Source organism: Lytechinus variegatus, chromosome 8, assembly GCF_018143015.1.
Source record: "Lytechinus variegatus isolate NC3 chromosome 8, Lvar_3.0, whole genome shotgun sequence".
NCBI lineage: Eukaryota > Metazoa > Echinodermata > Echinoidea > Temnopleuroida > Toxopneustidae > Lytechinus > Lytechinus variegatus.
In genome coordinates this window covers 6,274,180-6,297,041 of record NC_054747.1, presented here as the reverse complement: position 1 = coordinate 6,297,041, position 22,862 = coordinate 6,274,180, and the positions used below count along the sequence as shown (strand labels likewise).

At 34.8% G+C, this 22,862-nt stretch overlaps 1 protein-coding gene across 3 annotated transcripts in view; it reads right to left on the bottom strand.

Annotated features, from left to right (window-relative positions):
* Positions 1–22,615, bottom strand: part of LOC121419896 (protein Aster-B-like) — a 42,944-nt gene extending 20,329 nt beyond the window's left edge. Inside the window, exons 1-9 of one of the 3 annotated variants that reach the window (XM_041614378.1) lie at positions 22,484–22,615; positions 17,393–18,012; positions 15,011–15,052; positions 12,917–13,082; positions 5,110–5,194; positions 4,574–4,677; positions 3,273–3,368; positions 2,277–2,357; positions 1,037–1,237 (exon numbers count right to left, since the gene is read on the bottom strand). In XM_041614378.1, the coding sequence (XP_041470312.1) occupies positions 1,037–1,237; positions 2,277–2,357; positions 3,273–3,368; positions 4,574–4,677; positions 5,110–5,194; positions 12,917–13,082; positions 15,011–15,052; positions 17,393–17,991 (1,374 nt within the window). In that variant the 5' untranslated portion in view covers positions 17,992–18,012; positions 22,484–22,615. The remainder of the gene's footprint in view (positions 1–1,036; positions 1,238–2,276; positions 2,358–3,272; positions 3,369–4,573; positions 4,678–5,109; positions 5,195–12,916; positions 13,083–15,010; positions 15,053–17,392; positions 18,013–22,483) is intronic. The other 2 variants (XM_041614377.1, XM_041614379.1) reach the window with 2 other exon arrangements.
* Positions 22,616–22,862: the final 247 nt, after the last annotated feature.

Sequence of the window (22,862 nt, the reverse complement as noted above, 5' to 3'; positions counted from 1 at the left end):
ATACAGTATTCAACAAAAGTAAGAAAAAAACATAAATGATTTTAAATACTTTTTAAACGCTTCAAGCGATTCAATTGTTTAGATCCTCAGTGGAAGAGCATTCCAGAGAGATGGAGCTGAAGAGGCAAAGGCCTTTTCTTCTAGGGTTAAATTTGTTCTCTGTACATTTAGCTGTTTGTTTAATACTTATATATTCCCTGCAAAATTGATCAACAATAACTAACACAAGTACTTGATTGCATGTAAAAGAAATTCAGTTTCAGAGAAAAAGGAGAAAACAAGGTAAGGTTTGATAATTAGAGCGTGAGATGTGAACATTGTACAATCTCTATGTACTTCCAAGCAGTCAATTAAACATGGTGTATCTCACTGTGTCATCTCTCAGTTAACTTCAAATTTATAAAAATGATTAATTCTTAAAGATAAGCATATTCTATAATTTTTACTTTCTCAAGACCAAACAATTATTTTGGCTATTAAAAGAGAATCTTCTTTATCAAATTATCATTAGTTTGGGGCAGATGGTCATAAAGGATAGAATGTGGGTTGTGTGGTGATTAAAGCAGTGGACTCATGATGGTAAGATTCTCAGTACCTGATGAATTTGATTCTGAATCCCTGCTCTGCCATTTTCTCCACTTTGATTAAAAAAGACACAAGAGTAATTTCTGTCATCTATGAAATCAGCCACTATGTCTGATTTAGAAGTAAATGTTTCCTATTAAGTAATTGGTTATACCAGCTGGGCATTATGCAGGAGAAAGCTGTTCAGCAAAGTACCAACAAGAATTACTATAACAAAATGACACCTTTCCAAATGAATTAAAGAGTAGAGACAAACTCATAACACAAGGTTTTATTCAATCCCAAGTGTGAAAAATCCAGATTGGTATTACAGATCATTTTCCTGAAGAAAGTAGAAAGCAACAATGCTAACAATAGGCTTTTTTCATTTTTGCAAATGATTGCAAATGTTTGTGCTATTTTCAATAGGGATAACTGCTATTAATACATTTATTCTAAAGAATAGACTAACCTTTGAACCTGAAAATACTTCATCAAAGCTTTGATCCTCTGATCCTATACTCTGTGAGATATCTTCTGTGCTATCCTCATTATCAAGATTATCAAGACCTTCCGCTTCAAGGAAGTCAGCAGGAAGCTCCTCCCCCTGGATACCTAGGTCACTCCCATAGTTACTATGGACCCAGCTCCAGTATTCTGATGAGGGCATTGTCTAATGAATAAATTGAGAAAAAATGGACAACAGATTTAATAAAGGGTCCAATGATCAGGGCCTGGTTTCAGAAAAGAGTTGTGATCAAACACAATTTGATTGTTAACCAATGAAATGTATAAGGGAGTTGAAAGACAAAAGACATTCACACATTCCTTCAACAAGACACCTGATCAAACATAATGAATCATCGAGAGTTTTGGATCACTTTAGTCTGCAACTTCATACAGGATAATTAAATTGTGAATATGCACAACAAGGTGAGTCAATCAAGATCCGATGTAACTAACATTAGCCAGCCAGAGCATTGCAATTTTATTTGAGTGAAACTGCAGCAGCGCGGCAGACCTCTAATTAAACTGGAGTCAGGTAGAAGCCCACGAAGCCTACCCAGAAGATGGTTAGCTTTAGCTCAGGCAATAGGTCTAAACCATCTTACTGTTTTATTTTTTTTAGCAAGGACGATCTAACACTTTGGTCTGAATTGGTTACACAATAGTTCTCACTCAAGTCAACATTTTACTATTGATGCCCTTTTTTAGTGCCCTTGGATGCCCCTTCTAAACACATTGGCCTTGCCCTTTTAAATACTTCATTCAAGCCCTGTAACAGGTATATTACCACAGATAAAACCTAAATTATACATTATACAGCTGTAGGTTATAATAATATCGACTGAATTAATTTTTTTCTCAAGAGATACCACACATATTTTTCCCTCAGTAGGCCTATGGGGTGTTGCAAGAAACTTGCGATCAAGTGCAAGTCAATTTTCGGTCCCTAAATCAATCATGTCTTGCAATTAATTGAAAATTAGTAATCGATTGCTAATTTGCTCCTTGAAGCAAGAAGTTTAATCTGATTTGCTACAGCTAACATTGATCTATCAGTTGTAATATTGCAAGAGAGTATTTGCAATTGATCGCAAATATTTGCAATTGATCGCAAATATTTTCTTCCAACACCCCCCTAGTCTCTCCTAACAACTCAAGCAATAAAAGATTACTTTGGGACATGTATGTTACTCTCAATAACTTACCTGTTCCAACAAAGCATTTTGCCAGATCCTGAATAATAACAGGAAAGACTTCTCTCTTGACATGAATGAGGTGAAGAAATACTACAAGGAGAAATAATAGCAGATATTAACAAATGAAATACATATGTGTACATGTAGACCCAGATTCTGAAATTCAGTTAAAATTGGGCCATAGTCTAACTCTAGTCTAAGTTAATGAATGGCAAAATGGTTACAATATTGTTTCATTACATGTATATGTGTCTCCTCTTTACAGTGACAAACATACTAAAATAAGTGCAAATAAATGCATATTGTAGATATGTACACCTACATCAAATATACAATTTGATAATACACAGATGCCTAAAAACCAAGAGGAGTCAACATGAAGGCAGAATGATCATTATGATTTAAGGGGAATCCAACCCAAATAAAAACTTGTTTTTATAAGGAAGAGAAAAATCAGACAAGTTGATATGTGAGAGTTTGAACAATATTGGACAAACAACAAGAAAGTTATGAATTTTTAAAAGTTGTACATGTAAATATTGGTAATTACTATACCCATGGAGACTTCAAATTGGCCGCATATGGGATATCATACATGTAGTGATGTAAGGCAAGGACTACTCTTCCATTTACTCCAATGTGTTATGGCTAAAATATTATTTTTTCCAAAAAGTTTTACTTCAAATTATATTTTTCTTTCATGAAGACATAAAACAATATACTACCTGGGTTATATTTAGAATACTGCCCCAGAGGAATGGGTACTTAGGAGAAAACCACAAATCCCTGATAATAAAGTACATGGCCTATGGGAAAGTTGTCCTTGCCCCTTGTCATAATCTACCTACCCAGTTGCCAATTTGAAATCTACTTTTAAAGCAGCTATAACTTTCTTATTGCTTGTCTGATTTCTTTCAAACTTTCACCATTCTGCTTAATTTAATTTTCTCCTTCCCAACACAACACTTTATGGCCAAGGCTGGATTCCCCTTTAAGAAACTTTACCTTCTCACTGTCTGTACTGATCTGAATAGCATTTGGAATGAATCGAATTGTTCTCTCTTTGGTGATAGCTGTCACATCCTTGAAACGTATCGTCAACTGGAGAAGAAAGAAAGAGTAAAGAAGTAGAAATAGTTAATATGCTTTAATTTGATCAAAGCAGCCCAGAGGCTGAATTGCATTAAGTTTAGAAGGTAAAAACTACAATCAAGAAAATACATTGAATGACACATTCAGGATCACATTGTACTATAAAATCATATGATAAAGAAACGCAATGGGTGAAAAGGACAGAAGGGAGAAAAATGACTACAGAAAATGGTTGGAATGAAAAGAAAATAGAAGGCAGAGTGGAGAGAGAAACATTTCCAGAAAGTGAGATAGAGAGAGGGGGGGGGGTGAACAAGTGATAACAGGGAAGAGACAAGGGTGAAGAGAAAGAGATGAGAAAAATATTCAAAAAGAGCTAATGAGGAGAGAATAGAAGAAGAAATAAGGGGGAGAAGATAGATAACAGGTTTATTGAAAAAAAAATAATTGCGACAAAGCCAAATTGCGATGAGTTTATAGAGGTACAGAGGCATTACATAAACATCATAATACAAAAAAGCAAATTGAAATATTAGTTAAAAAATAATCATATATTTGTAATTTCATAAAAAGGGAATACATTTTGAAAATATTTTTAAGGTATATATAATACGAGTTCAGTTAAAAAAAATATATGAATTCAGAGAAGGATAACAAAGAATATGCATGTGGATGGAGGAGAAAATAGGTGAAGAAGGAAGGAGACGATAATGAAGTTGAGGAGAGAAGAAATAAGAGAAGAGAAAAGGTGAAAGGGGAAAGGATACAAAAGAAAAATGAAGGATGGAAGATAAATCACAAAGACTGAAATGTTGATAATTTTATACAAACATAAAACTGATCCATATAAAGAAAGAGTGTTGAAGAGAGAAAAAATTAATTGCATTGTAAAGAAGATTAACTAAAGGGTCATTCTAAAGAAAGTGCAATTCATCTGATGGCCTGCAGGCTTGGCAAGCATTAGAGGTATGGGAAGACCAAAGATTACAAGGAAAGATATGGTGACGAAAGAAAGAAAGCAGTAAGGTTGGTCTGAAAGAGGAGGATGCCCAAGACAGAAAGAATTGGGAGGGAGTGTCATCATGGTATGAGAGTCCAGTAATCCTTCATAAGAGGGAAAATGATGAAGGAAATAAATGATGATAATGTGAAAGACAAAATCTCAAAAGTGTAATGATTAAAAGACACGTTAATGAAATGTTAAATGTACATACCACAGTTTCCCATTTAAATATGTTAGCATAGAAGCACAGCCAACCTTCTGTAATAAACATCCTTCCCTGGACCAGGATATCCTTCTGTAAAGCACATGAATAATCTGAAGAAAAACAAGAGTTTGTTTAAAAAAATGTATGAGATAAAACAGAAGGCAGGGTATACATGAATAATCTGCAAAATAATACAAATTAAAGAACTGCCATATTTTGCAAAGTAGAAGAATAGAATGTAAAGATAAAATAAAAAGGGAAAAGGGAATTAAAGAGCCTATACATGTTTGAAATTTTATTTTATACAGAATTATTGTTAACATTTCCCAAGGTTTACAAGTATTCTGTCTTTCAAAACTAAACATAAATGTGTCCATCTTATAGTGCTTCATTTTATGTGTTTGGTGCAATGAAATTTTGTTCAATTTGTACAATAACAATTACATAACTGATGAGACACTTTAGAAGTACAATAACTCTTGATGCATTTTACCTCCAAAGATATAGCTTAAATATTTAGATTGAATATGAGATAGACTTACCCATAAGAAGCCTTTCATTGCTTGGAATGGTTTTGAATAACTTTCTGAATTCCTCACACTTTGACTTGTAGGTTGAGGCAAGCACCTGTAAAGATAAAATAGGATATTACTGAATGCTTAGGAGTATGAGAGGGAAGGAGGGAAGAGAATCTAAAAAATGGACAGCGGAAGGGTGGAAGGAAGGAAGGAAGAAAGAAAAACAGAAAGAAAGAAAGAAAGAAAGAAAGAAAGAAAGAAGGAAAGAGGAACAGATATAAAGGAATAGAGAAACAACAAGGATGAAAAAACCCAGAAAATATTGAGACTATAGGAAGATGAGGCGACAACAAATATTGAGAGAGAGAGACAATGAAACAGAGATAGGAATAACAAACAATACATCGTACACATGAAAAACCATTCAAACCTTTGGGAGGGTAAAAAGTGAGCGTCAGAATTTACTGTATATGCAGGTAGGATAGTCTTCAGTACAATATAGCATAATGAATTCACATTGTTAATACAGAGCTAACAAGTGGAACGCCTCTGGCAGTCTTGCCTGCATTACGCGATTCGATATAGCAGCAGTGCTGACTTTGAAAACAGCTATTAAATAATTATTCACAAAAGAATACTTTGTCCATTGACCCAACATGACCTTTGACCATGATCATGTGACCTAAGACATGTAATTGAAATTGAAAACGTTTTATTAAAATCATTGCACTTTGCAGCCAAAAGGCTGAATTGCGTACAATTTACAGGTATATACATGTATATAGAGTATACAGATTAAAAACATCAAACTTGAGATGATGATGAAAATATAATGCAACATGATATATTATGTATACTAAAAGGAAAACATGAAATAAGAAAAATACAAACACTGAAAGGTGGTGGAAAGATGCTTATTGATAAACATCTTAATTCAAACAATAAAAAACTTAGTTTTAAGCAGGTAAAAAAAACGAAAGACAAGAGGGTGTCTGGGGATGAGCGAGCAGTCAAATTCAATGCACAGCTCCAGCCAGGGATTGCCAATCCCACAACACCATTCAACCTGAGCAATGGAATTGGATATTCAAATCCATCGCTCAGGCGGAACTTAGTAGGGTCAGCTATAAACCTCACTGGAGCTATGCTTTAATAGGGCCGACAAACAACACTCACATTCATATCACGCTCCTTATTCATCCAACAGCCATAAAGACACTAAGTCAAACAACTGAACCACTCACCCAGCAATCACCCCTCGCACCTTGCACTCATTAAACATATGGATTTTAAAAAAAAAGTGATCGCTCGTTTAAAAAAAAAGTGAAAAAGTGTAAAACAATCATTCATACTTGATTACCCTTATGTCTATGAACTACATGTGTAGATTCACACACTTTCTAAGTTATGATGCAAATGCAACAAATACCCCCAACACGACCAAAGTTCATTGACCTTACATGACCTGTGAATTTGGTCATGTGACCAGAAACAAGCACAAGATATTCAGGGATATATGTTTACTCTTATGTCCCACGTTTCATAAACTAGATCTATAAACTTAAAAAAATTGTAATTCCACCAATACCCCCAAAATTATCAAAGTTTTTGACCCTAAATGACCTTTGACCTAGATCATGTGACATGAAACTTGCACAAGATGATCAGGGATACTTAATTGCTCTTACCTCTAAGTTTCATGAATTAGATTCATAAAATGTCAAAGTTATGACAATTTCACAAATACCCCCAACATGGTCAAAGTTTGTTGACCCGAAGTGACCTTTGACCTTGGTCATGTGACCTGAAACTCAGCCAGAATCTTTAGTGATACACTATCACCCTTATGTCCTAGTTTCATGAAATAGGTCCATATACTTTAGAAGTTATGATGACATTTCAAAAACTTAACCTTGGTTAAGATTTCGATATTGATTCCCCCAACATGGTCTAAGTTCATTGACCTTAAATGACCTTTGACCTTGGTCATATGATCTAAAACTCAGGCAGGATGTTCAGTAATACTTGATTACTCTTATGTCCAAGTTTCATGAACTAGGTCCATATACTTTCTAAGTTATGATGAAATTTCATATTGATGCTGCTGCCGTCGCCGCTGTCGGAAAAGCGGCGCCTATAGTCTCGCTCTGCTATGCAGGCGAGACAAAAATGTATTTTCCCCAATTTGGTGTTACAGAGAACAGGTCTTGTCATCCAGGGAGCCATAGTAAGAATGCCAATCCCATAAAATGAAATGCTGTACAGGCTTTATGCATTTGTTTATGCAATTTGAGTGAAAAACACCTTTCTAACTTTTCTGCAAGACACATGTAACCTTCAGCATCCTGCAGGAAAAAAAGATAAACTTTCATCCCTGCAATCTTCTTAAAAAAATAAAACTGGAAGTCCATTAAAAAGAATTTACAAACATCAGTTTGCTACCCATATTCAAAGCATTTTAGCATTCAAAGATTTTATTCAAGACAATTCAAATTAAACCAAAGTTCAGAAGGCTTGACTCTATTTCACCTGTTTAGTATGAAGTTCAAAATCCTCTGACATTTTGACAAGAGCCTTGAATGCAGACGAATAGCGATTTCTCAAAGAGTCCTGCATTAGTTCATTCTTCACACAATGCTATCCTGTCTTCATATGAAAAATCCTTGATCTGACACCAAGTAAGGATCAAAGACTTCTTTATCTTGCATGAAAACTCGGTATTAATTGGATATTCACTTGGGAAAATTAGCAATTTGACAAAATGATATCCTCAACACAATGCTTCATCTTCCTTCATTTACAAAAAAAAAAAAATCAAACAGAAGCTCAGGAGTTCCTTAGGAGTTTGCAGTTCAGCAAATACGGTAGATTTTGAATATTCACACAAATGTAGCGATGAGTTATGAGAGGAACGACATCTTGAAATCACTTCTTGGATGTAATAGACAGGCATCACTGTAGAGACTGTAACTCTGATGTTCCGTCACACTGAACTACATATAGATAAATCTTAAATTCTGTGACAATTCAAGAATTATCATAAGTTTGTCTAAGGCAAGTTAAATCCATGGGAACGTGGGAGAGTGAAAGTAATCATCCGATAAAATCAGAGACAAAGAAAAACAACTTTGCTCTGCCACAGCACTGAAAGAAGCTCTAAATCATGTTTTAGTTCAACAAATACATTCCATAAATTAATTGTCTTGCACAAAATACAATTTAATCCATAGCAAGTTTGAAGTCTAAAAGCACTAGATGCAAATCTACAGGCATGTACTAGTATTACAAGATTTACCCAAAATGCAAGAAATACAGTATTTTTAATCCACAGCAAGTTTAGAGCAGTGAAAAGTGAAAGTAATTTCTTGAATGTTGCCGCACAAGTCACAAGGAAACCACTTTGCAATTTTGACTTCCTGATATTACATGCAAGAGTGAGATAGGTTTTAGCCAGCCAGCTGGCAATCAAAACAAGAGGATCATTTTTTATTGGTAGGCTGCTATGTAGTTTCCATGGAAACCAAATGATTACTCATGCATATTCAAGATCACTGACTCTTCATCCTTTCTATCCTGCGTGTTAAAGGGAAAGCGAAACAAAATTTTGATTGCACAACATCTATAAAAACATTATCATGAAAAGATAGTTCACAGTCGAATGTTGTATGTTGGTTGATAACTATCATGAACATCAAATTATCCCTCTGATTGTACTGTATTAATACAGTATATTATTGTGTTTATACCCAGTTGTCAAGAGAAGGCAGCTAAAATTCTACCTCGATCATGTTTTTGGCAATTTGGCATTTGCCAATAATAATTTCCTTTAAAAAGCAATGTATTGCTTTTTAAAGGAAATTATTATTGGCAAAATGACTATTGGCAAAATGGCAAAATGACCCAGTAGAGTTTAGATAATTTTTTTATCAGTTGAACTAGTTATAACTTGCCATAAATTGCACTTTAATAGTAATAAGCCCATGAATAGTTTAAGCCTGTGTTTTGAGATAGGTAGTATTAAAATGCTCTGTACCTGAGCCAACTAAATGCTCTCAGCAGTATTAAGTTCATTGAACTTTAATGTTATTGGGATGTCAGGAGTAATGACCCAGTAGAGGGTTGATAAGCCAACCATTAGCCTTGCTTACCATATTCATTGTGACTGCATTTCACTGCATACATAGTTTGTGCAGTTGATCTTTAAAAACAATGCATGTGGCCAGAGAAGAGTCAAAGAAAAATTTGAAAATCAAAACCCATTTGGGTTAAATCAATACATGTAGATACAGTACAATATAAGAAAAACTAACATTGAAAAATTATAGAAGGCAAAATACCAGGAATTATGAAAACGTTCAATAATGCAATATATAGTAGGCACTTAAGCATTGCAAATGTGTAAAATAATCTTGCAGATTTCAAATGATAAAATATCAAATTTATTATAAAAGCACATGTACATGTACATTGTGTATATGCAAATATTTCTTTTCCGACAAACATAAAAATAGATGAAAGAAATATGTTGTCAATTTGAAGACTGGATAATGATCAAATAGCTTAAAATACTCCTAAATGAAGTAAATCAAGCTTTCTTGTAATACTGAAAGTTCAACAGTACATGTATATGATTGCTACATTTTGAGACCTACATTTTGAGACCTACAGTTTGTAATGCACACATGAAATCAAATGAGAAAGAAATGGTTTTGAATTTTAGGAGAATATGCCTTCCAATAGTTATGCAAAGGGCCCTTTAATAGTAACAAGATACGTAATGCACTAATGAAGATTGAATTACATGTACCATTAGATTCAATTTAATTTCTTACCTGCCCACGTTGGCTAGTTCCTTCTGCCATTATGACGACACTGTCAACAATTTCAACCTTCTTCTTCAATTTGAATAATGAAATGTCCTTGTTTTTTATAAAGAACAATGTTGTGTTTGTAGATCTTCACTTAAAACAATTAACAGCAGCAGCAATATGTTCTCTATCATGAACACAAGATTGAGCCTATATGTACTGGACACTGATTTCCTTCAAAGTTCATTGGTGTACATATATACAATGAACAATGATAAAACAGTCATGAAGCTCTTTATTCAGTTCAGGTTACGTATTTTGTACTTCTACAACAACAATTATATCTTTGTAATCTTAACACTCTCAATGTATTGATGTGATGTGGAGCTCATTTCTGTTGAACCTTCAATGGCTGTATAAATCTGTTCTCCTAAGTAAATTGGATATACTTCCTTTGTAAAGTACTATCCTATCAAACTGCCTTCTCAGGAAAGCACTTATTGGTTAATGATGTGTGGTACTCATTAACATAATTGATTTTACAGTATTGTGAACAAATGCTGAAAAAAACATTCACTTGTTGAACAATCTTTTCATCATGTCTCGCTCCAATTATTACACAGTATCCAAATTCATTCACAAAGAAACACTTCACTCAGAAATTTAGGAAAATATGCGAACATGTGAATCGAAAGTACAATCCATTCACAATCAATACTGAAACATCAGCAAATTGCTTCCTTAAAGGCTTTATCACAAATGGCATTGACATTGGCAATTATTATATTCATGCATAATTCCATAGATGTTTTGTTTTGCCTTCCACTGAAAGATTTCCAACAAAACACACAATTAATATTTCCTGGAGAATATAATTTCCTGGAATAGTGGAACTGTAGTTTAATCCATTATTTCCAGTCAAAGATGAAGAAGCAGACAATTCTCTCTCAAAATACATGAAGAAAAGTCTCAATTAATTCACGAATTTCTGATCACATCTACATGAAATCAACAGCAGATAATAGAAAGCATGTTCTCTCAGGGAAGAACTCAAAGAACAACCAAACTGCACATAGAATAAACTCTGGTCAAATTGACAACCAGGTAAAACAGTCCTCATATATAGTCTGACAGGTTTCAAGTATATGCAAAGTCATATCTTTTGTGATACCTGCCTGCCCTACCCCTGGTATCTCTCATCAAATGAGATAAGTTCTGAAAGTTCAAGTTCAGATCAGACATCTGTTCAGACAACTACATGTACAATTAAAACAATCAAATCCCACATCTTTTAATCATGCATAAAGAAATAATAATTTCATTTCTTAACCCCATCCACAATAGAGATAATTATATGGTCAGCTTTATGATTCAAAATGATAATGTACTTCCCAAAAGAGTCAGATTTCAGATCAGCTTTCATTCTCTAACTGGCCACATTGGATGTATTGCTCTTTTTAATGATACATGTAGTACATTGGTGGAGAATACCAAGATATAATTTTGCTAGTTGGATGATAACTTTATATTTTCACTGTGATGCTAATTTACAGGTTTTAAAGTTGATTTCCTCTGAACATCTGTTAATGTAGCATTGAACAAAAGTTTAATGCAATAAAATTGGCACAGAATGCACTATAGCACTAAGCTCACTATTGCTTCTTATTAATTCTATTGACCAGCAAATAGGCATGCATCCAAATTTATTTTTACAAAACCACAGAACGTGGTCAATATCAATGTTGAATGTTCAACCAATGAAATTCCATCATGAATCCTCTGAGCTACATGTGGGCTACCACAAAGCACAACAGTACACGATGCAGTCTTATGAAATATCAAAACTAAAGATGAGTTTAGGTTCATTATAAAAATCTACTGGAACCAACATAAAATGGTCTTCACTCTCTATCATATATTTCATGGTTTGATAGCACAGTTCTCCTTTGTTTTAATCATCTTTCAATCAATAAAGTTTGTATGGCCCCAATCCTTCTATTCATCTTCATCTGCCATTCTCTCTATATTTGTGTACATTCTTGAATTAAAATATGAACACAGTACACACATATTCTGAGGTTCAGCATTATTCATGTACATACACGTACATGTAGCAACTCTTATAACATCGGCTCCTGTTATTATCATTTTTATTCTTCAAATGTTGATTTGCTTATAAATTGTTTAAACTGCTTCAGTATTAACATTTCACCACATATTCTTCCAAAGTTAGAGCATTAGCTCATGATTTGATGACAATTGCTATCAGAATGCTTAGACTGAACTTTATTTTGTGTACTAGTATGTTGGTGTAAAAGACCCTTTTTTCACATGTCTGAACACAGTTTTGCATGTTACATCTCTTCAAGTTGTTCCAAAAGCAAGGTCCAAAATCCATCTAAATGATATCTGAGAGTTCATGAACTTGATATGAAGATAAATTAGTTAATTATTCAATAGCGTAGTGGTTCATTAATACACAATGGTCTCAATTATCAGATACAGGTATTTGGGTGCATTTATGATACAAGTTTAAATATAAGAAGCAAAACTTTTACAGAATCACTTGAGCTGGGGGAAAATATCAAATTTGTTAAAATCGCTTTAATGTTGTAGCATATGCTGAGGCTTCTCATGAATAGAGCAGCAGCTCTACACTTTTGATGTAGCAATGTTCAACAAGCTTTTCTCCACTACTTAAAGTTGGTATGCCTACTACTTTCATATTTGGAGCGAAAATGACAAGAGGGCATTCTGAGGCTTTTGTAGGTAGGAAATTATGTCCGTAAGACATGATTTGCAAAGATGTACCTGTACAATGGTTGAGGGGACTGACTATACAAACAAACATCAACGTCACAATTGACACGTTTGTACACATTAATTTTTTAATAAAATAAAAGAGGGAGGAGGGGGGGGGGACCAAAGCTCATCCTCTCTTGATTCTACAGCCCCTTATGTAATTTTCCTTTAAAGCAAACTTATGAAAATACATGTATGTGAATGACAGCATATATACTTACACTGTACCAGGGGGATGATTTTGGTTTCTTCTTTGCTGATTTTGGTGAGCGGTCCTCACGGCCACTGACGGGGGTTTGGTAGTCTACAAAGAGAGATTCACCAGGCTTGAGGAATATAGGTTCAGACTGAGACGGATGCATTGGATCTGGGGTAGAACTTGCACCTCTGTGGTGAGAGAAAGAATGGATAGAGATGAGGGGTAAATGGAAATTAGAGAGTTGGAGATAGGAAAGGAAAGGGGTTAATAAAGGAGGAGGAGACATTGGGATAGAGATGGTGAAAGAGAAAGGAAGAGAGGTAGTGAAAAAGGAAGAATGTACATGTAAAAACAAATGGGAAATACAACATGGATAGACAAAGTCTTAGAAAGAGAGAGATGTATATATATATATATATAAAGGGGATAAGGAAGGGTGAGAAGCCAGTGGACAAGAGTAAAAGAGGAGAAAGATGAAAGAGAAGAAATGAAGAAAGAATGGAAGAGGAAATACATGTACAAAAGGTTAAAACCTTTGAACATGCATAAAATCACTTATTCTTTTTCAAAAGGAAAGTCAGTTTCCAAATATTGAGAGGATTTTTTTTCATTCAATACATAGCAAAAGACAATTAAAAATCAAATTATGTAAAAGATGTTTTGAGTGTTTTTTTTTTCTTATTACAAAAACAAAAATTATGGAAAAGGCTAGTTAGAATTGTTGCAATTAGAAAGAAATTACATGAAACATAGTAAGACTTCAACATTATATAACAACATTGATACTGATACTTTAAGAAATATCTTTCAAAAAATCTATTAACTCTACCAGCAAAGTTAAAATGATAAGATTATTATTCCATTTTCAACAAAAAATAATTCTGAGACTTAACACAACAGAAAGTGATGAAATAAGAGTTGAGCCCTGCCATCAGACGTAAAATTATCAGCGTGCATTATAGGAGATTTCCTTCCTGAGTACGTGTTGGTAATTACATTATTATTAGATGCTCTGATGTATAATATGTAATTAAGTGAAAGTTGATATGAAGAAGAGTGTGTGGTTTGTGAAACAAGATGTATTTATACTCTACATGTAGTATGTCTGGATGCATTGAGTGAATTCATAAGAGCACAGTGAAACGATGGATCATGGATAAACCATGCCCCCCCCCCACACAAAAATGCAATGGACAAAGTTAACGATCAATATTAAAGGTCAAGTCCATCCAAGTAAACAAAAATGATTCACATATAGAAAAATTGCAAACAAGAATTTAATAATGAAAATTTCATGAAAATCTGACGTAAAACAAAACACCCATGATAAGCAAATGAAGGATGCAATGCATGCATAATACTATTTTTTTAATTGTTTGAATAGTAATTTTACAGATTTAACAGTAAATGCCCTCTTGATTGAATATCAAAATGGTGAAACAATGGTAATTCCATGTGTTCAGTCATGAGTAAAAAATTCACATTATGAAGAGAAAATTATTATTCTTATCATTATTACTTATTCGGCAAATAATATACAAAAATACATTTCAGTGTAAATTCATATAGGCCAACATATTTCATTAAAACACAAAAGAAATATTTAGTGAGTTGGTGACGTCATTGGTTTCCTCAAAGATCTGTATACCAACCAGGATGTATAGAATGTCATCACTCATTTTCATTTACATCAGATTTTGATGAAATATTCAGAAACAAAACTGTTCCACTGTTTGTTTTCATGATCAGTTAATTACCTATTAATCAAATAGCAGGTATTGTCTAAAGCATGCTTGACATTTTCTAAAGAATGGCCACTTTTCTATCTAGTGAACATTTCTAAATTGTACAGCAGACCCCCCCCCCCCCCTTTCCAAAACCATGTACAAAAACGTGAAAATGTCCATACATGATTGTGATTTTCTGCATGGTCAGCCACCCCCCCCCCCCCTTTGAAAACCATTCTGCGGCCCCTGATAATGGAATAACATTTGAAAGGGCACATTCCAGGCCAATATTAAAGAGGGACAGCAAGACTAACAAATTTGGACCCCCCAAGGTCCAGTGTTTATTAGTGGCCTTGAATCAAGACTTTGGACCAGATTGTTTCTCTTACCTTACTGGTTCACTTCTGATAGAATCATCTTCTTTTGAGCTGCTAGAAGAGAGAAAGAGAAAAAAAATACTGTCCTTAAAGCATTATTCATACACCTAAATTAAGGAATAAAGTCAAAGTTAATACAAAACTTTCCCCATACTTGGATGTACATATTAATAATTTCATGAATGCATTGTCACGATGTACATGTACTTTTAACATAAAAGTACTAAGAATGAATATAAATACAACATATTTTTAAATAAAAGAATATTATACTGATGAAGAATAGAACTGCTGTTTGAGGCATAAAGACAAACTGTTCTCTTTCAGGACTTTAACTGATCAAACAACATAAACAAGACAGTCCTTTATGTGCATGTTGTATCTGAATTCTCCAAGCCTCTTCAACTGGAATTCAATAAATACCCCCAACATGGCCAAAGTTTATTGACTCCAGATGACCTTTGACCTCGGTCATGCATAAGTTTCATAAGATAGGTCCATATAATTTCTAAGTTATGATGACATTTCAAAAATTTAACCTTAGGTTAAGATTTCAATTTTGATTCCCCCAACATGGTCTAAGTTCATTGACCCTAAACGACCTTTGGTCATGTGGCGTAAAACTCGGGCAGGATGTTCAGTAATACCTGGTTACGCTTATGTCCAAGTTTCATGAACTAGGTCCATACCAGGCAGTATACATGTACATATGTACTTTCTAGGTTATGATGTAGTTTAAAAAACTTAACCTTGTCCTTAGGTTAAGATAATGCCGCCATCGGAGCAATAGTCTTACTCTGCTTTGCAGGCAGGACAAAAATCAGTAGACAAAATAACAATCGACTCACTTCTTTTTCCCTTTTTTACCCATAGAGAAAGTAAGAAACATTTGGAAAAAAGGAAAGTCCTATATAATCCCTGCAATACTTGTTAAACACACAGCCACACCCTTGTATGCTTTTGACTGGAACTGCATTTATATAGCCAAGAGACTTCTCCACTGATATCAACATCCATTTAAAATGGCCTATCATATGCTGATGGAAATTACTGGGCAAAGTCCATCAGTAGTATGAGATAGTTTGAGATATTAACACGACCATAGATTTCATTATTTAATCTTTTATCATAAATGATGGGTTGGTTAATATTTGACTGAGCTCTGTAAACTACAAGCAAAAATACATGTAGATGTACATGTCACTGAATTATAATGCTGGTCAAAAATATTGAACAATTGGACAATGTTACTTAAATTCATAATTTCTGTTTTTTATGATATGTATAATAATGAGCTGGTTGTTAATATCAAATTGATTTCCTTTTTATTTCAGTATATAGAGTGAAATTGCAATGAACTGTGCTGATCAGTGGTCGATATACCGGTATTGCAAAATTAAAGTCTGAAACATACATACCCACAGTGTAAAGGTACCCCAGATGAACAATGTTTGAAGATTGCAATAGAATTGTGCTATCATTTAATAATCTTTGTAAATATTGGGCACTCAATGGGTGGCGCTGTTTAAGTAAGGGCTACAGCATAGATAGAGAGATACACAGTCTCTCATACACACATAAATCATTTATCTTTGTTCATAGGAATGTATCATGAAACAACTTGTCGGATAATTTATCTATCATTTCATATTAAAGTCTGTATTATTTTAACATAGTAACAGAGATTCGAAGACTACGAAAATCAAGTTGTAAGGTCAACTTGTTGGACAAAAATGTTGATTCCCTGGTCATGTGTATTGCAAGAGACTTCTGTTTAAAGCTTTGCTCTAATTCCCTGCCTTTGTCTGAAACATGTACATGTAACATGAGAGACACAATCAAATTTTATAGTACATGTAGAACGTAACATTTTAACACAGTTGGCAATAGTAATGGCTTGAAATTTCAAGTCTTGCTTCATTAATTGTACAGTGTAAGATTATTTTTTTTTCAATATGATAAATACTACATGCAAATGATCAAGAATAATAACTAGAGATGCTCGGCGGGTCGCGCGGCCGAGCACATGTATCGACCGCAACATCCATCATAGCGATATATAGAGCTCACACAGAAATTTGACAAATAAATACAATTATCATGGCAACAATGACCCTGCCCACATTGCCTGCAGGTACCAAATTTGATGACAATAATATGATGAAGCAGTGTGACTCTGCAGAACCTAAAGTAAAGTCCAGTAGCACATGCTGGGGAATAAAATTATATTGTTGAACATACCACTATGATTCCAGCTCTACCAGTTTTTGGTGTGACACTGTTTTTATTTGCCAGTTTGCCTAATATAATGCCCAATATACATGTACATTTATTGTCATGAGTAAATTCAAAATTACACAATTTTGCACAGGATAATATTCAAAGTAGACTTACCTTGCGTCCTCCCCACTGGCATTAAGCACAGCACTGATTGGCACTGTGCTTCCTGATGCACATCCAAATGATTGATCAGTGAGAGAAGATCCTGCATTATTTCCTGTAGAGACACCTCCACTGATCTCTGATGATGATGATGATCCTCCCCTTGGACCAATACTACCAGATCCAGGCACTACTGAACCAGGTCCAGGACTGCTAAGATAGGACATACTGGGTGGAGATGAAGCAGACTGAAGAACAGATACAAGAGATGGGGATTGATGCTCTCCTCCTGATGATGAGCTCCCACCCCCAACCACACCCACTTGAGTTCCATCTCTACCTGTTGTTAATGGTATATCAATACCCCCACTGTTTGAAGATGATTCAAGGGTCTGTGACTGAGGTGTTGAGGGACAAGAGTCTTGCAAAACCTGGGTGGTCTCCTTGGAGAAGGACGAGTTCCGACTGACCTGCACATCACCAGTTTCTCCTGGATTTGTGCCGTTCATGCTGGATGCAGAAATGTTGGCCAGGTCTAGTAAACGATTTTGATGCACACTTCCAGTGGAGTCCCGTTTTGACCAACTAGGCTTTCTGGGTGGGTTAGACATCACGAGACATCAAGACATTGCCTGAAATAGACATTAAATTATGGAAAATGATTTAAAGGCAAGTAGAACATGATACAAAATTGGTTAACACAAGCAGAAAATTATTGACATTCAAAAGAAAATATATGGAGGTCTAATCAATTTTTTTTCTTAAAATGAGCCCCCTGACACCTGCTAAATTCATATACATGTAAGAGATAAATAAAAGAAACAGATAAATGAAAGAAGCAATCCAGATCTGAGAGAGGTTGCATAGGACAGGGGATTTTCATTTTGACACAAATTGCACAGCGGACAGGTATTAAAGAATTTCCCGAGATAAAAACATAACCATTATTATTTGAGAGACTGACAGAGTATAAGTGCGAGTCTACTGAATCAAGACAGGACAAATTAGGCCTCCATGTCATTCAGCACACGTCAGTGTTTCTCAACACCCGGACAAGTTAGTGATATTTTTATCCACCAACCTCAGAGTTAGTTCAAATCTTACTAAACGAAAGGCTTGATATCGATACTATCTGCAGAAAGAGCAAACAAGATGTAGCCTTAGTCACAAATTAGCATTATTTTCAAAAATCAAAATTATAATAAAACTGCTATTATTGTGATGAATTAGGAAATAGATCTAATCTTACTAAAAGAGGCAAAACATGCATCATACATGCTTTAATAAGCCATGAAGACTGGTGCATTAAATTGCTGCGAATATGAGTAATTTATTTCATGACTAAAGGGGTGTTGCAAGAAGTATTTGTGATCAATTGGAAAATTTCAAATTCATTTTCAGAAATGATAGATCAATTTTAAATGAAGCAAATGAATTTTTATTTCTTGATGCGAGAAGCAGACCCTCAATCAGTTACAAATTTGCAATGAAATATGTGATTTGGGGACCTGAAAATTGACTTGCGATCAATTGCAAGTTTCTTGCAACACCACATAAGAAATCACATGTGGACGTTGCGATGGGTACCCCTGGGATAGCAAGTTTCAAAAGTTTACAGAAGAAAACCTTTAAGGTTTTCTTTGCAAAATGATGATAATTATACGTTTTTTAAGGATTCCAAACATCATCAAAATATAGTGTAACATAATTTTTAAATCCTTAGACAATGAACATATGATTTGACAAATTCTATGCATAAATTAGATATAGAATTTATCAAAATTTCAATAAGGGTCTGAAGACAACGAAAACGAGTCCAGTTATGGATGGCCTGATGAGGTAGAATCTCTACCAATACAATTGTTTTATTATTTTTAAAATGAATGGTTTTGTGGAATTTTATGAACAAGTTTTATAAATTCTGTGCATTTCAATTATTAATAAATGATCTATCCAATTTGTTTTGCAATGTAAATTCAACTTCTATGATTGATTTCGTAAGATCAGGGAATAATTTTGCTTTACAAATTTGAATAGCATTTTTGGTCATAAGATAAAAGCTCTCAACTATTAAATGTACAGTCCTATGTAAAATATGCTTTTTTACAAAAGACTTAATGCATACATAAATGTAGCAGTCTCTCAAAATGTGGAGCAAATTTCGACACGGTACCAGGAAAATTATTCCCTAAAGATTATGATTTTCATATTTCGAGGTACTCTTGCATGTCATAGTCTACCCACTTGATGCCACTACGTCATTAAGAAAGAAGTTATGACAGGTTCGGAGGTGTCAAAAATATTCAGTCAGGTTGTTGTTCCCAATCTTGGTAATGAGGGCTTCGTGAAACGGATAGCGGACAAGAAGCTCACTTTGTCCGATTTAGTCAAGAACTTAGACTTATGGTGTTGAGAAATGGGCCCCTGGGGTCCAAAAAAGTGTATTTTCCATGGTTTTCCAGATGTTCGTGGATTTTTTAAAACATGTCCGCACGAAAAAATGACACTTTCATGAACCGATGTCAGTCGCGGTACATGCACATGAATGGGACACAATCCCTGGGTCTGTGTCAGAGAGTAAGCACACGTTAGTGAATGATATTTACTCTCTAGGAGCCTCCTTGCTACTCACACTAGTGCGGCATGCAGGGGTTAGAATACTAACAGGGAGACCGCAAGATTTTTCTATCTCATCAACCACTTTATTAAACTATCTGAATTTTTACAGATCTTGATGAAATTAAAGCAAAATAGAAATCTACCAAATATCATAGTAATTTATGAATCGGTTTTTGAGTAATAATCAAATAAATTCCAAATGAAATTCAGCCAAATTTTCCTATAATTGGCTCCCAATAGGCTCTGTAGTATAATTTGTCACAACACACACACAGCTGAAACACACTACCACACACTGAGTGCAGATATTTTGTGTTCAGTTTTGCATTAGGCTATCTGAAGTAGTGGGGGAAGGTTATTTTGAAATCAATTCTAACACTTGACCATACAGGAAAGGTGAAAAATATTAGTATTTCCATTGGATTGCCATTATCAATACTAAAAAAACCTGCTAGTTTACAAAAATATGGTTTATTTAATTCACAAGCTACAAGACGAAGAACTTCCTTTTTAATGCCACATCAAGATTATTGTAGTAACCAAATGTAAATTTATAGGTTATTTGGAGCAATTTACAGACCTTCACGTTCATAATTTCGTGGAGCTCAATAAATCACTCTCATTTTTTTGAGGAGCTCAATTGAGCTCCTCAGAATCGTTCTCCGTGAGGAGCTCAAATCAATTCATTACGTATGTATGATAAATTGTAGATTTTTCTGAACATTGTTTATGTAATAGCTGTGTTAGCTATTAATTAATCTGTGGTGAAACTGGGCCTGGGTCACTTGAATACATTTACAAGATGTCGTACGCGCTCCTGCTAAAAAAAAATGAAAAAAATTGCTAAAATTTCACATTTTACATCTTTAAATCCATGAAATGACCTTCTTTTTTCTATAATTCCTTGAAATTACTTTGATTTATTTAAAAGCTATCAGAACAATGAAGAATATTTACCTCTTTCCCGACTCTGATTTGAACTTACACTCGGTAAATATTGTAGTCCCACATGCAGACTTCCATGGTGCTGCCATGAAAATCTACATATGGGACTACATGGGACTGCAATATTTACCGAAATTAATTAAAACCAGAGTCGGGAAAGAGATGAATATTCTTAATTTTTCTGATAGTTTTCAACTAAATCAACATAATTTCAAGGAATTATGGAAAAAAGAAGGCCATTTCATGGATTTAAAGATGTGAAATGTGAAATATTAGCAATTTTTTTCTATTTTTTTTAGGAGCGCGATTTTTTGCTCTCCTTATTTTTTTTTAGGAGCGAGGTAGGAGCGCCGGCACGATCGCGCTACTCAAAAATGAAGGTCTGAAGACTCTCATTTTATTCTCTTTAATTTGATACTAAAATCATTAAATTTGGATAACAGGATCATATGGAGATCATCTAGGAGGAAGATACAAAGATTTTGGATGAGAGATAGACCTGGAAACTCGACTGCAGACCTCTGCACTTTTCCAGTACAATAAGGTAATAAGGTATATGTCAGAAATGCATTACAATTTTATTTTTCCCTCAAAACCATGACCATTTTTGGCTTTGTGAATGCGGTAAAAAGAGCAAAATTTTTAGCGCTGTGCGCAGTCATCCTAATACTAACGTTAACCTCGCACATATTAGAACCACGTTTGGTAGTGAATTTCCAATTTAATTATGGCCTAGATGATAGTGGGTTCGTGCGTGCTGCAGGAAGTGGCATCCACAACACTCGACTTCTGTAACTTGATTTTTCAGTGCGCGGCAGCACGTAGACGAATTGTAGTTATGTCATTAGTGAACCCTTGGCTTGAACTTGACAGTGCTCAACACGAACTCTACTTGATAATAATTTTAATATTGCTCTATTGCCTTTATTGGCTTGCCTCTAGGCTCTGGAGTCTAGACTAGACTACCGCCGCACCGGTACTGACTACTGTACATGTAGCTGTAGTCAAGATTCTGTCACGAGTCTGTGTAACAATCTGGGTGACAATAGACCTTCATCCATATAAATAATTGAGGTTAGTGCATAATTTATTTTTTCCCCTTTGATTTGCCTCTTTTTTATTGCTACCCCATTTTTTTGGAGAGTAGGCCTAGGGCTAGGCCTACCGTACAAACGCGCTGCCTAAAAAAATTTCACGGACGAGTCCTGGGGAGCACTTCATAAACAATTTTGTCCGACGAGTTGTCAGATCTGACAACTTTCCTTGAATCTGATTGGCTGAGAGGTATTGTTACTATGGTAACTGTCGGATGAAACAGAACTTGTCGGATAAAACGTCCAACAAGTCCTTTCATGAAACGCTCCCCTGGGCCTGGCCTGGGCTCTGGCCCGCTTCGCGGGCCCTGGCCCTGCCCCGGGCCTGGGGTGCCTGTGCCTGTCTCGTCTGATCATCATCAATCGTGTCAGGCCGGAATTACAAGGCACTTAAAACTTAACAATACAGATGTAGCAAAATAATATTGTTGAAAAAGATATGTACCGTTACTCGTCACTAAACAACAATAATAATACCTTCGACCAAACCGTGATTGTGGAGAAACTTCCCGGCCTTCCTGATCTTAGAGAAAGATATTGACTTATTGTATTGTATCTCCATGTCATATAAATACATGTAGTCAATAAGAAATGAACAGTAGAGGGCGACAATGCTGTTAATAGCAGTTTACTCCGGGAGGCCAAACGAGAGTATACGAGGTAAAAAATAAAATAAACATAAAAAGGTAAAAGATTCAAGGGCCTATCAAAACTTTGTCTTCCATTATAGCAATGGCAAAGTGAAGTGGAAGCGCTGGTCAAAATAAGTTCTCAAATCTTTCAATTTCAAGTTTAACTTTGAAAGTTTGATGATACGGTGACTC